Raw genomic sequence first — 16027 nt, forward strand, 5'->3', positions numbered from 1 at the left:
ACAAGAGATTGTCAAGTGTGAGAGACATTTGGTTGGAGTCATGTTACCTCTTGTCATTCTTTCAGGCAGCATATGTCTTTTAGAGGGACTTCCAATTTATGATTAAAGGTAAATGTAAAGGTTCCCCCGCACATGCGTGATAGTCGTTTCCAACTCTAGGGGCCGGTGCTCATCTCCGTTTCAAAGCCAAAGAGCTTTGGCTTCTCTGAGAACATCTCCGTGGTCATGTGGCTGGCATGACTAGACGCCAAAGGTGCACAGAGCGCTGTTACCTTCCCACCGTAGTGGTCCCTATTTTTCTACTTGCATTTTTACATGCTTTCAAACTGCAGAAGCTGGGACGAGTAACAGGCGCTCACTCTGCTACGCGGCACTTGGGATTCGACCCGCCAAACTGCCGACCTTCTGATCGACAAGCTCAGCGTCCTAACCCACTGAGCCACTGCGTCCCTATACTTATGATTATTTATGGCCTTTTCTTTAAGAAGGCTGTATGTCATAAAACATCCAACCGTACTTCGATATTGTTCAACATCACAGCACAGAACAAACACCATTACTCCAAGTTCTTGTTTCTCAGAATGACTGCCGTTCATGACTGGGAATAAAGAAATACTCTTTTTCAGCATTTGCCTTTCTAACCTTAGCTTTGTTAATAAATGCCATAGTAAAAACGTTCAAATAAGTACTTCCTGTTAATACACATATCTGTGAATTGACTTTGACAGAATGGCTGTATGACTGAATGCCGGTGATGCATACAAATAGATATTTCTTTAAAAAAATAAATGGAATAGCAATATTACAACTCAGACTGTATGTGTAAAATAACACTATATATTAGCTAAGCTTTATTTTCATTTTTTTTAAAGTAGCAGCAACTATGCACAAGAAAGTAAAGATAGTAACAGGTGCCATGGGTGCAATTCCAAAACATGTGCAGCATCATTCTATGTTGATCAAAATCACTACCAGTCAATTGCAAAAGGCAATTTTACTTCAAACAGCTTACATCCTGCCACAATATCTTGAACATCATCAATCATATGCATATTCCAGGTCCTTGAGAAGGACTTGATTGCTGGATAAAAATGCCAAATCCAGTTTAAACACCTAGCTGACTGGGCAATGAACTATTATATATAATGTGCAGATTGCTAGTGTGATGCCATGCTCTTATTGTAGTTTCTGATATCATGCTGAGCAACCCCAGTACCTTTAAATTCTGTAAAGGAACTTGGGAAATAGAGTTAATCCTAGGTTTGCTTTCTCCTAACTTGGTGTTTTGTGCTCTGCCATGCCAATCAGAAGTGTCACTTTGTCAGACCTGCTTCAGCTTGGACGTTTAAGTAAGAACAATGCTTAAGTCCATTTGTTGGGAAGGGTGTAGTTTACTAGAAGTCAAATAGTGCATAGCCAGAATTGAAGATTGTGTGCCAAAATCTCCAGCTCTAACTTTTCCCTCCCTTAGTTGCCTCCCATTACTTCCCCCACTCCACTGCATGTCCAATCAAATTCAAACAACATGTTTTCATTTGATGCATTCCATTCCCAGCCGGTTGATCTGGAAGTCCATCTCAGAGAGATACAATGAACTTTTGTTTCCCTTGAAGCGTCCTCCCTCCCATCCGTCCCCCCCCCCAGAGTACATGGCAGCTGATACCAAATGGTTGTAAAGCACAAGCGTGAGATGGAAGCTGACACATTTTAAATAATTAAGTCTCCAGTGACAATTGCATGAATGTGTCCACCACCGAATCTTGAAATTTTGAATGCTCTCTTATCTTTGTTTTACAGAAACTCAACTATGCACACTGAATAGTTCCTATTAATCTATGTTCACTAATCCTTTACTCCAAAATTCTCCCTGAATCATTAAAAATAAACAAACAAGCAAACAAACAAAAATAGAAAATCTGCAGCTACTCTTGTGTAGAAACTGTAGGGTTTGGTTGTTTTTCCCCTCTGCTTACTTTGTTAACACTATTTGATAAGACTACTTTGAGCTATGCTTTACAACATTGTCTATGGCTGTGGGTAACTTCAATTCAGTGTTGACTTCTCATGGCTGCCTGGACTAGTCCCTGCCATTTCCTTGGCAACAATTCAGCCATTGCTTACTTCCTAGGGCTGAGAGAGAGTGACTGGTTCAAAGACAGTCAGCTGGCTTTATACCTAAAGCAGGACTGGAATTCACAGACTCTGAATGTTTACCATGGTTCTTTATCACTACAGCAAACTGGTTCTATTTACACTCTCTCTCTCTCTCTCTCTCTCTCTCTCTCTCTCTCTCTCTCTCTCTCTCTCTCTCTCTCTCTCTCTCACACACACACACACACACACACACACACACACATTCATGCATGCACGCACACACACACAAACACACACACTTTTTATTTTATTTTGTGCAACCTGTAATTTGTTGAAAACTTATTTTTTTACTATTATTATTTTTATTATTATTTTGTACTTTGGTTTTAACAACTTTTCTCACTGAGGATGGCACTGGATTCCATGTTTCACTGCTGTACATGCCCTTTTGAAGCAAACTTTGGTGTGTTGTCACATTTCTATGTTAAACAACAACAATGAAAAAAGACCAATTTTGTTTTGAACTATCCATGAGCAATGTAGAACAATGAATTACAAAATGTCTTGCTGCAATTCTCAGTTATTAGCTGGGTATCCTAATTACGGTATCGATCTAATTAATATCCCATTCTGTGAAGATTAATGAAGTGAATATTGAAAGCTCAGGAGCACTATCAGATAGTTTTGCCCTGTGTGGCAATGATTCTAAAATTCATATCCATCTTGTACTACAGACTTAGCCAGTTCTTAATGCTTGGTTTCACTGCAGATCAAGGGGCATTCTTGTTAAAATCTTACTGTAGTTAAGAAATTGAATTGAATGCTTGCCTAGCATGTTAAATTTAGTGAGTTAACCTTTTCCAAAATATCTGGACATTAGAGACCCTAGAAATTGCATAGATCAGAGTTCCCCCCCCCTGAATTTATTTATTTATTTATTTATTTATTTATTTATTTATTTATTTATTTATTTATTTATTCGGTTTATATACCGCCCTACTCCCAAAGGACTCAGGGCGGTTTACAAGGCAAAATTTAAGAACAATACAATATAAAATTAAATTTAAATTTAAATTAAGTCTAGCCGCAAAAATTAAAATCACAATTTAAAAACATTAAACCCCTCAGTCCAGACCAGATAGCTCAAAGAGCCAGGTTTTTAGGTCCCGGCAAAATGAACGAAGGTCGGGGGCAGTCCGGAGTTCCGTTGGCAGTTGATTCCATAGGGCAGGCGCGCCCACAGAGAACACCCTCCCCCTGGGGATCGCTCGTCGGTAATCCTTGACCGGTGGTACCCTGAGGAGGCCCTCCCTGCGGGAGCACACAGGACGATGGGAAATTGACGCTGGCAGCAGGTGCTCCCTTAGATAATCCGGGCCCATGCCATTTAGGGCCTTATAGGTCATCACCAGCACCTTGAATCTCACCCGGAGAGCAACTGGAAGCCAATATTAGAAATGTCTAATATTTAATGTTTTTCAAGTAGATGTAATTTACAGTATTACCACTATTTTTAGGAGACCAATCTCTAACGTTTTGGTCTCCATGTCTAGAATCTGTCTGTCTATTGAATTTATTTGCATTCAACCTCATAACAAAAAATATTCTGGGTAATTTACAGCATTTAAATATTAAAATCCTAACAAATAAATATCTCTAAAGGAATAAAAATTAAAAATCCCAACCAAGATAAAATTATAGTTAAAAAATGGGGAGGGAAGGAACAGGATACATGGGGGGAGGAGAAGGATGTGGGATTGCCTCTTAATTCATCAACCACCTGGAGTGTGATGGTCCCTTTTTGGATCCCAAGCCATCAGGCAGAGGCAGATCTTCAGGCTTCTGTGGAAAGTCAGAAGGGTGGAAGCCAATCTTACTCCAGGGGATAAGCTGTTCGAAAGGGCAGGGATTACGGCAGAGAATACCTTTCTCCTGCTAGTCAGATTTCCTTAATTAATAGGGGCCACAGCATGTCTCCTGTGCCAGTGTGGGTGGGGCAAGCCAGTCCCAGTGAGATGAGATGGTTCCTCAAGTAACCTGGAGCCATGCCGTGCAAGGCTTTAAAGGTAATAATCAACAACTTGAATTGCAGACTGGCACCCAGTGAAGCTCATGGAACAGTGATGTAATATTGACCATCCTAAGGACCCAAAGAACTGCCCATGCTGCCACACTCTGCACCAGTTGAAAGTTCTGAATGCTCTTCAAGGATAGCCCCATCTACAGTGCAGTGAAGTGGTCCAGATGTGACACGATACATTTTGGATGAGGCCTCGTCCATTCTGCGCTTCAATGTCTAATTCTTTAATAACTTTCCTAGCCTCAGTGAAGTGAAGAAGATATAGAGAGCCAAGGAAAAAGCCACAAGATAGAAGATATATACCTATTGCTTGAATCTCAACAGGATTCAAATTCATCTGAAAAAAAATGGATGGAATCAGCCCAGCTGGAAAATAATGGCATTTAAGCAAGTAATTAAAGATTAATAACCATGCTCTAACCTCAATTCTCATTTGACCAACTTCAAATCTCCAAATTGTATTAGGTATACATTTTGGGGCTTGGAATGCTGCTCTAATGAACTTGGTTTGTACAATTTCCATCTGTGTGTGATTTGGATATGGGCCTAGCTGGGAGCAGCTGAGCCAGAGGTTTTGGCTGAGAATAATATGAAAGCTGTAAGGATACATTCTCCCTTTTTTGCATGGGAGAATCCTAAAATGGCTGAAAACCTTTTCTCAGCTTGTGCTACCACACTGATGATGCATTCCATGATAGTAAATCTTAGAAGGCAATACCTAAATATTTGAAGCCCCTCACCTACTCAGTTTCCTGCCCTTCAATTAGCCAGTGAAGCCCCCTGAGGTTGTTGTTTTTTTAAAGTGGAGATCATTATTTATTCTTAATTTCATCATATTTTCTCCAGGAGCTCGATGTGGAATTTATCCCATTTTCATTTTACAGTCACTGTGCATTCATTGCTGGTTGGAAAAATAATTTAGATTTATCTTATACAAGCCTTCTTGGTTCTATGAATTGGCTGCCTTCTTGGTTCTATGAATCAAACCTAATGCTTTTCTGATAATATCATGGAGGAATTATTTTGCAAGAGATAAATAAGAAGAAATGGGGCCCTTCTCAGGACCAAGGGAATATAGAACAAGAAATGGAATGCTATTGGTGGTCTCTGACTTTGGTTGCTTTCTTGCAGACATTTCATTATCCAAACTAGATAACATCAACAGCGCTAGCACTGATCACTAGCACTAGTCTGATGATGTTACATAATTCATAGATCACCAAAGACCCCCTCATTTCAACCCTGAGCTACAAATATTCTCCTGTCAATGGAATATTCTTCAGTTTATTTTAAGCTATATGTCAATTTCCTTTCTTGGTCATGCTTGGCTAGGAAAAGAAAGGAAGAGAAAGTCATTCTGGCTTCTTGTTCCCAGCCTGATAAAAGTCTTATGTGCTGTTGCAATAAAAGGATGCCAAAACTGGAAGCTGGCATGGAAAATGGCCCAATTTACATTGATTTCTCTAGAGTATAATTAACTCTTAAGTATCTCTCTTTAATTTAATCAAATATTAGTGAATCCTGAAACACCAGTGATGAAAAAATGCACAATGTCTCATGCTGTAACAATCAAATAGGGTCAAGTACAATCCTGAACTCAAAGATAATCAGACAGATGGAAGGAAACCAAAGATAATAAAACGGCATTTTCCATTGAAAAGTGGCAATGTAGAACTTGCAAGGAAATAAATGAGCCAAAAACACATTGCAGGGGAATGAGAAAGCTCCCTAGCCCATTGCACCTTCAACCACCCATATTGGTTGAATCCAGATCAGATATTTTATACTATTTTGCATTTTTTGTTGTTATTCTTGGCTCCAATTGAAGCAAACAGTGATTGACATGAGCTGAAATGCTCATTTCATTACAGAGTGGAAAAATAATAATAATTCCATTCATAAATAGTCTAAGCCAGGGGTGTCAAACACAATTTCATTGAGGGCCGCATCAGCATTGCGGTTGCCCTCAGGGGGCCGGGTGGGTATGGCCTGGGTGGGCATGGCCTATTGGGTGGGCGTGGCTAGCGTGCATATGGCCTACTGGGTGGGCGTGGCCAGCTCTACATCGTTTGCATCAAGGGTGCCTGTGGGGGCCTGGGCAGGAGTGGGACAGATCTGAGGGTCTCTGGCAGAAGGAGGGTCTCTGATTTGTTTTCCAAAACTGAATATTGACATAAGCTACTGCAGTTCTAACATACATATTTATAACATATTACTTTACCTTCATAATATACTTTAAATCCATGAGCACTCACTGCAAAGTCACTGGTTAATCGTAATGAAAATACAGATTTTGTGGAGGTCACAGGTGGAGGAAGATGAAATCCTGTTAACCTGAAAGCAAGCAAACAAACAAATCCTGATTATTACTTTAATTTATTATTTGTCACTCAGATAAAGTAAGCTGGAGTCTGCCTGAAATAATTCTGAAGTTATTTTCTCTGTCATGTTGCTTAAGAAAGGGCATGCCCTCTTCAAAACCCATTAAGATCAATGCATAAGATGAAACTCCACAAAACCTTAGGGTACAATTAAGTGATTTTCACCAAAAGCTGGAATTTATCTTAAAGAGTCAGAGCGGCCAAACAACTTGGGTTAAAAATTAATTTTAGCCAATGACTAACATACAAAATTTGCACTCAATATTTATTTTATACCATTACAGCCTGAAGGATGGAATTTAGAAGATCTTATGAAACCAAAATATATATCCCTTACAAATCCTGATTGAATACAATCTAACAGCTATGCTCCAGTTTTGGTCTTGCTTCCTGGTATTCAGGATACTGCTTATAAGAGCTCAAAGCATTGTTAGAGACCCCACACACCCACTTTATGGTCTATTTTTGTTGCTCCCCTCTGGGAAGAAGTTTTGATGTATTTCTAGCAGGACTACCTGATTCTGTAATAGCTTTGTTCCCTATGCCATCTGTCTGGTAAACTCGCAAGATTCATTTTTCTCGTCGTGCACATGTATACATAATCCAAACTAGACTATTGTTTCTTTGTGTCATATATGTGGGTATATGCATAATTCTGTATTTATTTATTTGTTTTTGTCATATTTATGTATTGTACATCAGAGATGGTGATCCTTTGAGAGCTGAATGCAATGAATTTTTATTTTAATGTATGTCAATTAGTGTACATTTGACAATAAAGTTATTATTCTATTCTTATTCTATTCTAATATATTAATAGTGCCAGAACAAATATTTATCTTAATCTAAAAATGATTTTTTTCCTACCTGAAAGGTAAGGTATTGAGAGAAGACTTTTGCTTTCCTTCTGATATATGCAGACCAAAAAGGAGACATATTATCAGGCCAAGCCCAGAAACACATAGTGAAATCAAATTGAACCCAACCCTTTGTTTACACCAAATGGACAGAATCTTGCTAATCTAAAGCTATAGCTTTAGTTCTAATCCTAGATAGATCCTGAGTGATTCTAGGGCGTAACTACTCTGAACCTCTTCTCTCTCCCCAGCCATTTTGGGAATGTGCAGTCTTTCAATCTGGACTTTTCTCTGGGATATACTGCCACCTCCCTAGGAAACTGTAGTGCTGCCAGGATCCCCTTCCACTGCTTTTCCAGGTAAACATTCCACCACCCATAGTGAGTATCTCCAGCTCATCAAATCTGCTTTTCCAAGTTTTTTGAATGTAGTACTTATATCTTTTCAGATTGTGCTGTGAATATTATACATTATAAGCAAAGGCCTTTCTTCTTTTTTTATACATTTTTTTTGTTTTTCTAATATTACATTCATATAAGATGGCGGCGCCTGGAATGGCTGCGGCTGCATTGGCTCTTGAAGGCGAATAGTTTTGGGAGGGATAGTAAGGGCTATAGGCCACATGACCAGGAAGATTTTAATGTGTTTGAGCAACATGGTGGAACTAAGGTAACATACGACATACGACCGACAATCTTTGCTGGCATGGCGAGTTTCTAGTTGTTTTGGAACTGTTGGTGAGACTGTTAAAAGTCATTGGTGCTGTTTGAATTTGTTCTACCAGCAGCAAGATCTGACTGCTGGCCCAGTGATGGATTGTATTGCAAATCAGGGCTGTTTCCAGAGGAGGCAGAGGAGGAGAGGACCTGGAGCTTATGGAGCGAAGGAACTGGATGAGGCTGTCGGCAGGCCCAGAGGAAGAGAGAGAGGCTTTTGGAGGAGTTGGTGGCGGCGGCAGCGTGCTCCAGTGGTGAAAAGAAGCAAGGCCTCTTTAAGGAAAAGGTGGAAGAGTCAGGATCAGAAAAAGGAAAGAATACAAGCGAATTTGAGGGCTAATCCACATGGAGCCCCATTTCCATCTGTCCTGTTTGCCATCGCTCACTCCCTAGAGACTAAAATGGACAATGTGAAATTTGAGCGGGCCCCGAACAAGGAGTATATATCGGAGGTGGTGACCCTTTGAGAGCTGTACGCAACGAAATTTCATTTTGATGTATGCCGATTGGTGTACATTCAAAGTGACAATAAAGTTATCATTATATATTTGAAAAGCAATGTGATGGCTGGGAAGTAGTAATTCAATTACATATAGATATGACTAGTACAGATTTCAAATTGCTACCATAAACATTTCCTCTCTTTTTCCCTTCATATATACTGTGTATTTGTAGATTTAAAGACACGCTTTATCCTATCAATCACATAGAAAATAACTTTCTTACATATATAGTTTTTAGTTTACACAAATTCTAATTGTTTTAACATACAATCTTTTAGACAATTAATGACCTAATAGATTTTTCAATTTAATTTCCACTAACATTTAGATTTAACATTTGATATTTATCAATTCCAAGTTTTTTAGTATACTCCCAATTCATCTATCACCATTCCTCACAAAATCTAATATTCAAAATACACATCCCATTTACTTAGGTATCAGCGAACTAAAATGGACAGGAATGGGTGAATTTAATTCAGATGACCATCAGGTATACTACTGCGGGCAAGAATCCCTCAGAAGAAATGGAGTAGCCTTCATAGTCAATAAAAGAGTAGGAAAAGCAATACTGGGATACAATCCTCAAAGTGACAGAATGATCTCAGTTCGAATCCAAGGCAAACCATTCAATATCACAGTAGTCCAGGTCTATGCCCCAACCACCAGTGCTGAAGAGGATGAAATTGACCGGTTCTATGAAGCCCTACAGCACCTTATAGAACTAACACCAAAAAATGATGTCCTTATCATCATGGGGGATTGGAATGCTAAAGTAGGAAGCCAAAAGATAACTGGAATAACAGGCAAGTTTGGCCTTGGAGTACAAAATGAAGCAGGGCACAGGCTGATAGAATTTTGTCAAGAGAATACGATGGTCATAGCAAACACTCTTTTCCAACAACCCAAGAGACGGCTCTACACATGGACATCACCAGACGGTCAACACAGAAATCAGATTGACTATATGCTCTGCAGCCAAAGATGGAGAAGCTCTATACAGTCAGTAAAAACAAGACCAGGAGCTGACTGTGGCTCAGACCATGAGCTTCTCCTTGCAAAGTTTAAGCTTAAACTGAAGAAAGTAGGGAAAAGCACTAGGCCACTCAGGTATGAATTAAATCATATCCCTGTTGAATATACAGTAGAGGTGACAAATAGATTTAAGGAATTAGATCTGATAGACAGAGTGCCTGAAGAACTATGGACAGAGGTTCGCGACATTGTACAACAGGTAGCAACCAAAACCATCCCAAAGAAAAAGAAATGCAAGAAAGCAAAATGGCTGTCTGAGGAAGCTTTGCAAATAGCTGAGGAAAGGAGGGAAGTGAAAGGCAAGGGAGAAAAACATACATATGCCCAATTGAATGCAGAATTCCAGAGAATAGCTAGAAGAGATAAGAATGCCTTCTTAAATGAACAGTGCAAAGAAATAGAAGAAAACAATAGAATAGGGAGGACCAGAGATCTTTTCAAGAAAATTGGACAGATGAAGGGAACGTTTAATGCAAAAATGGGCATGATAAAGGACCAAAATGGCAGGGACCTAACAGAGGCAGAAGAGATTAAGAAGAGGTGGCAAAATTACACAGAAGAACTATACAAGAATGAGCTTAATGTCCCTGATAACCACAATGAGGTGGTCACTGACCTCGAGCCAGACATCCTAGAATGTGAAGTGAAGTGGGCCTTAGAAAAGCTGAGCAACAACAAAGCTAGTGGAGGTGACAGTATTCCAGCTGAGCTATTCAAAATCTTAAAAGACAGTGCAGTAAAAGTGCTACACTCAATTTGCCAGCAAATTTGGAAAACTCAACAGTGGCCACAGGATTGGAAAAGATCAGTTTACATTCCAATTCCAAAGAAAGGCAGTGCCAAAGAATGTTCAAACTATCGCACCATTGCACTCATTTCTCATGCTAGTAAAGTCATGCTTAAAATCCTACAAGCTAGACTTCAGCAGTATGTGGATCGAGAACTACCAGAAGTACAGGCAGGATTTCGAAGAGGCAGAGGAACTAGAGATCAAATTGCCAACATACGCTGGATCATGGAGAAAGCTAGGGAGTTCCAGAAAAACATCTACTTCTGCTTCATTGACTATGCTAAAGCCTTTGATTGTGTGGATCATAACAAACTGTGGCAAGTTCTTAAAGAGATGGGAGTACCAGACCATCTTATTTGTCTCTTGAGAAACCTATATGCGGGTCAAGAAGCAACAGTGAGAACTGGACATGGAACCACTGATTGGTTCCAAATTGGGAAAGGAGTCCGGCAAGGCTGTATACTGTCGCCCTGCCTATTTAACTTATATGCAGAGCACATCATGAGAAAGGCAGGGCTAGATGAATCAAAAGTTGGAATTAAGATTGCCGGAAGAAATATCAACAACCTTAGATACGCAGATGATACCACTCTAATGGCAGAAAGTGAAGGAGAACTAAAGAGCCTCTTGTTGCGGGTGAAGAAGGAGAGTGCAAAAGTTGGGTTGAAACTTAACATTAAGAAAACCAAGATCATGGCATCTGGCCCTCTCAATTCCTGGCAAATAGATGGGGAAGAAATGGAGGTAGTGACAGATTTTATTTTCCTGGGCTCCAAGATCACTGCAGATGGGGACTGTAGCCAAGAAATTAAAAGACGCTTGCTCCTGGGGAGGAAAGCCATGGCAAATCTAGACAGCACACTAAAAAGCAGAGACATCACCCTGTCAACAAAAGTGCGTATAGTCAAGGCTATGGTCTTCCCAGTTGCAATGTATGGCAGTGAAAGTTGGACCATAAGAAAGGCTGAGCGCCAAAGAATTGAGGCCTTTGAACTATGGTGCTGGAGAAGACTCCTGCGAGTCCCTTGGACTGCAAGGCGATCAAACCGGTCAGTCCTAGAGGAGATCAATCCTGACTGCTCTTTAGAAGGCCAGATCCTGAAGCTAAAACTCAAATACTTTGGCCACCTAATGAGAAGGAAGGACTCACTGGAGAAGAGCCTAATGCTGGGAAAGATCGAGGGCAATAGAAGAAGGGGACGACAGAGAATGAGGTGGCTGGATGGAGTCACTGAAGCAGTAGGCGTGAGCTTAAATGGACTCCAGAAGATGGTAGAGGACAGGAAGGCCTGGAGGAATGTTGTCCATAGGGTCGCGATGGGTCGGACACGACTTCGCAGCTAACAACAACAACAAATGTCAACAAATTAAGGATACAATAATGATATCCTTCCTTTTTGCTAATTTTCAGTTTTTTTAAGTAGTAATCAAAATTTCTTTTTATTTCAATATTTAATACTTCCTCTTTCTCTTTGTATCTGCTATCTCTTGCTTAAACTGATAATTTTCATTTTTAACATTCCATTTAGACCTATTTATTACTTTTAACAAGTTTTAGCTTATCTACATTATTCACCTTTACATGACCTTTATGCACAAATCAATATTCAAATTTATACTGCTAAATTTTAATGATCAATTTTTTTCTTTATCTCAGTTCATAACAATGTCTTGTGTTCAACATATACATCCTATCTATTTAAGTACATTCTGTTTCAGATTTCAATAAGATGGTTGAAACTCCATTTTTTTTTAGTCTTATTCTGGCTTTTTTCCTTTGCCAAATCATCTTCCATAACCTTTTTTTGGGTCATCGAACCAAACTCCTTGTAATATCATGTATATTAATTGATATAGGCAAAACCATCGGGTCACCATTTTTTTGAGAGGACTTGTAGGTCTAGTGGGTCGTCTCTTTATTCTTCCATATTGACATAGTTGTTCTGAATTGTTTGTCTTCTCACCCAACTGTTCTTTTTCTAGATCCTCTAGTTCCTTCTGAGTTGTATAAGAAACCTTTTTCCAAGTTGTCAATGTCTTTTCTGGATTTTCAAATATCAATATTTGTTGAATAGTAGATTCTTCTGTCATCATATTTGAATGTATCATTTTTTCTATTGTATTTTGTATAGATGGTTCTTTAGTTGTGTTCAAAGTTTGGGCTTTCATATCTGGGCTGTCTTCTTGTTCCTTCACATAGCCTCTTAGTATTTCATTGGTTGTGGTAAGAATTTGGATTAGTGTTTACAACATAGCGAGAGTTTGTTGATCTTCCTCGATAAATAAATTTTGTTCCTGGTCTTCTTCCATATTGGTATTTTAAGCTAAAGGCTTTTAAACTTAGAAAATCCAAAAGAGAGATTTTTTTTTCTCATACACAAGGCCTTTCACAGCTGTTGTTTCAAAGTTCTCAAGGTTATGTATCTTACAGTATCTATTTCCCTGGGCAGTCAGCCAGGCCCCTTTTAAAGTTTCCCTTTGAGTCCCAAAGTTGTCTTAATCTTTCCAGTTTTTCTTTTTTTTCATAAGAAAGAATCCAGATTTCCAACAGAAGTAGACAATGAAAAATAGGAAATAAAAAAATCTTTCAATCCACATGCTTTGAGAAATAAAGTTCCAATTGGGATTCAGTTACTTTTTGAACATTTAAAACGCCCCTGGGTATTTAGTCGTTGCTCTTTCTGGAGGGAGGGCAAAAGTCCCCCTTCCCTCACCACAGGGGGGGAAATGCTTAGCAGGTTAAGGAGGTACAGAAAGTAATTAGGGTGTAAAAGAGGTAGATCTCACCCAGTCTCTTCCACGCTGCTTTAAGAGTTGCCTGGTGGAAAATGTGACTTTGGCTGTTCACAGTCTAGGGACGAGCCGTAATGGCCAGTCCTTTCATCCGCCGGTTTGGAGGGATCACCAGGTCTAACGGGAGAGTTGTGGCTCTCCCGCAATCCAGTGAGTGCCCTTCCTTGCTGGTCGCCTCTTCGGGGTGACTTTTGGCCCCTTTCAGGGGCCCCCAGCGATACGAAACTGGACGGGGGAGAGAGAGCAAGTCTCCCAGACATCCACAGTGGCTGCATGACAAACCGGAAGCCAGGGCCTTTCTTCTCATCCATGCCACTCCTCCTGCTTGTATATGGATAATAAATAATTGTACATGCTAGGTATGCATGTTGCAATTTGTCATGAATTTGTCAGAGAAAAAGCCATCTTTGTGAAGTTTTATTGGGCTTTCCCAAGGCATTTGAAATAGAGGACAGGAAAATAGTGGCTACAAGGAAAGCCATTTTGTATTCTGAAAAAAATATATGACTGTACTACTTCCTATGTCATAAAATTATTCCGGATGATTTGCTTCATGAGTTAAATGAAATAAAAGTTAGATTTCCATCTGTTCTGCATTTTTTCCAATACCCCTGACTTGTTTTAGTTTTAGCATTGACTGACGAACTGGCTCATACAGAGCAATGATCATTTTTTTTGCAACAGCTTCTATTCACACTGGATATAATGGAAATTAAGTAGGCATAATTCAAAATTAAAAGAGAAAGAAATGCTGATATTTGGCAATCAGAGACAAAGTTTTCTCTGAGCTAAACAGCAATGTCACATTTAGTGAGTTAAGTATATTTTATTTTTAGCTCCATTTTTTAAACTTCATGTTAAATGTTAAACTTTAACATTTTATCTTTCAGACCTAGAACTTCAGTTTTTTTTTCTTTAGAGGCATTCCCTAATCATTACCTTATATATGAGATCAGTGTGGTACAATATTTCTCTTCCTAGACTGGAGACCGAGATTCAAATCCACAGAAACTGACTTGGTAACTTTGAGCTAGTTACTGTCCTCAGCCAAATTTATCTTATAGGGTTCCTATAGAAAAGGTAATCCCATATAAATAGAATACGACTTTACCAGAATAACAGAACAGAATAACAGAGCTGGGAGGGACCTTGGAGGTCTTCTAGTCCAACCCCATGTTCAAGGAGGAGACCCTATACCATTTCAGACAAATGACTGCCAATATCTGCCTAACAGCTTCCAATGATGGACCACTCACAACTTCTGGAGGAAAGCAGTTCCATTGATTGTTTTCACTATCACAAAAATTCTCCTTAGTTCAGGAAATTTCTCTTTAGTTCTAGGCTGAATCTCTCTTTGATAAATTTTAGCTGTTACTTCTTGCCCTGTCCTCAGGTTCTTTAGAGAATAGGTTCACCCCGCTTCTTTGTGGAAGCCCCTCAAATATTTCAAACACTTCTATCATGTCACCCCTAGTCCTTCTTTTCATTAGACTTGGCATGTTCAATTCCTGCAACTTTTCTTTGTATGTTTCAGCCTCCAGTTCCTTAATCATCTTTCAATTATGGTTCAGTTATGTTTCTCTTAAAGGGACGCGGTGGCTCAGTGGGTTAGGATGCTGAGCCTGTTGATCAGAAGGTCAGCAGTTTGGCGGGTCGAATCCCGAGTGCCACGTAGCAGAGTGAGCACCTGTTACTTGTCCCAGCTTATGCCAACCTAGCAGTTCGAAAGCACGTAAAAATGCAAGTAGAAAAATAGGGACCACTATGGTGAGAAGGTAACAGTGTTCTGTGCTCGTTTGGCATCCAGTCATGCCGGCCACATGACCATGGAGACATCCTTGGACAAGCGCTGGCTCTTTGGCTTTGAAACGGAGATGAGCACCAGCCCCTAGAGTTGGAAACGACTAGCATGCATGTGCTATAGACACATCTAGCCAAATTAATAACTATTTTTTTCTAAAATAAAATAAAAATATAAGTGGGGAGGTAGGAGGAAGGGTGCATTTTTAGCAAAGCATTGAACATGTCTTCAGAGTATTTGGATTACTTGTATTCTGTTTAATGTCTACCAACATGGCTGGCTGGAGAATTTTAGAAGTTGAAATCCATACATCATAAAGTTGTCAAGTTTAAGAAACACCAGCAAAGTCTTCCTGTGCCACTGCTGAGTTGGATAACATAATTAAAATAAATAAATCAAAATAACAACACTTTTGACAATGCATACAAATGAACACAAATCAAAACAATATGAGATTTATATTCTCCATAATGACACTCCAATATCATTATGTAGATTTGCATCTGTTGGAATTTTGGGTAATCTTTCAAAAGCAGTTTCAGATAATAGAAATAGCTACTTAGACTTATATACTGCCCTATGGTGATTTACAGCACTCTCTGGGTGTTTTACATTGTCAGCATATTGCACCCAACAATTTAGATCCTCATTTTATCAATTTCAAAAGGATGGAAGGCTCAGTCAACTTTCAGCCCTATCAGGATCAGTCTCTAGGATGTAGGCCTGCAATACTGCAGTTTAATCATTCCTCCACCACAATACAATACTATATTTTAGTGATGATATTTTGCATATTATATAGACAAAGATAGCCAAACTTTGGAGTTTACTATTTAAGACTATGTAAGATATTGGATAGTTCAGTGGTTCTCAACTTTTCTTCACCACGAACCCCTTGGAATACCTTTGTGACCACAGATTATGGCCACAAACCCACAAGATTTAGCCCACAATTTAAATCATAACATTTCTTCAAG

At 39.3% G+C, this 16027-nt stretch overlaps 1 protein-coding gene across 1 annotated transcript in view; it reads right to left on the bottom strand.

The window, feature by feature from the left end:
* CSMD3 (CUB and Sushi multiple domains 3) overlaps positions 1–16027 on the bottom strand; it is a gene marked incomplete at its 5' end in the record, with an annotated part of 687334 nt that overhangs the window by 511053 nt on the left and 160254 nt on the right. Inside the window, one exon of the mRNA XM_081322366.1 lies at positions 6396–6508. Within this exon, the coding sequence (XP_081178492.1) occupies positions 6396–6508 (113 nt within the window). The remainder of the gene's footprint in view (positions 1–6395; positions 6509–16027) is intronic.

This window comes from Vipera berus (assembly GCF_964194415.1).
Source record: "Vipera berus genome assembly, chromosome: 3".
Lineage (NCBI taxonomy): Eukaryota > Metazoa > Chordata > Lepidosauria > Squamata > Viperidae > Vipera > Vipera berus.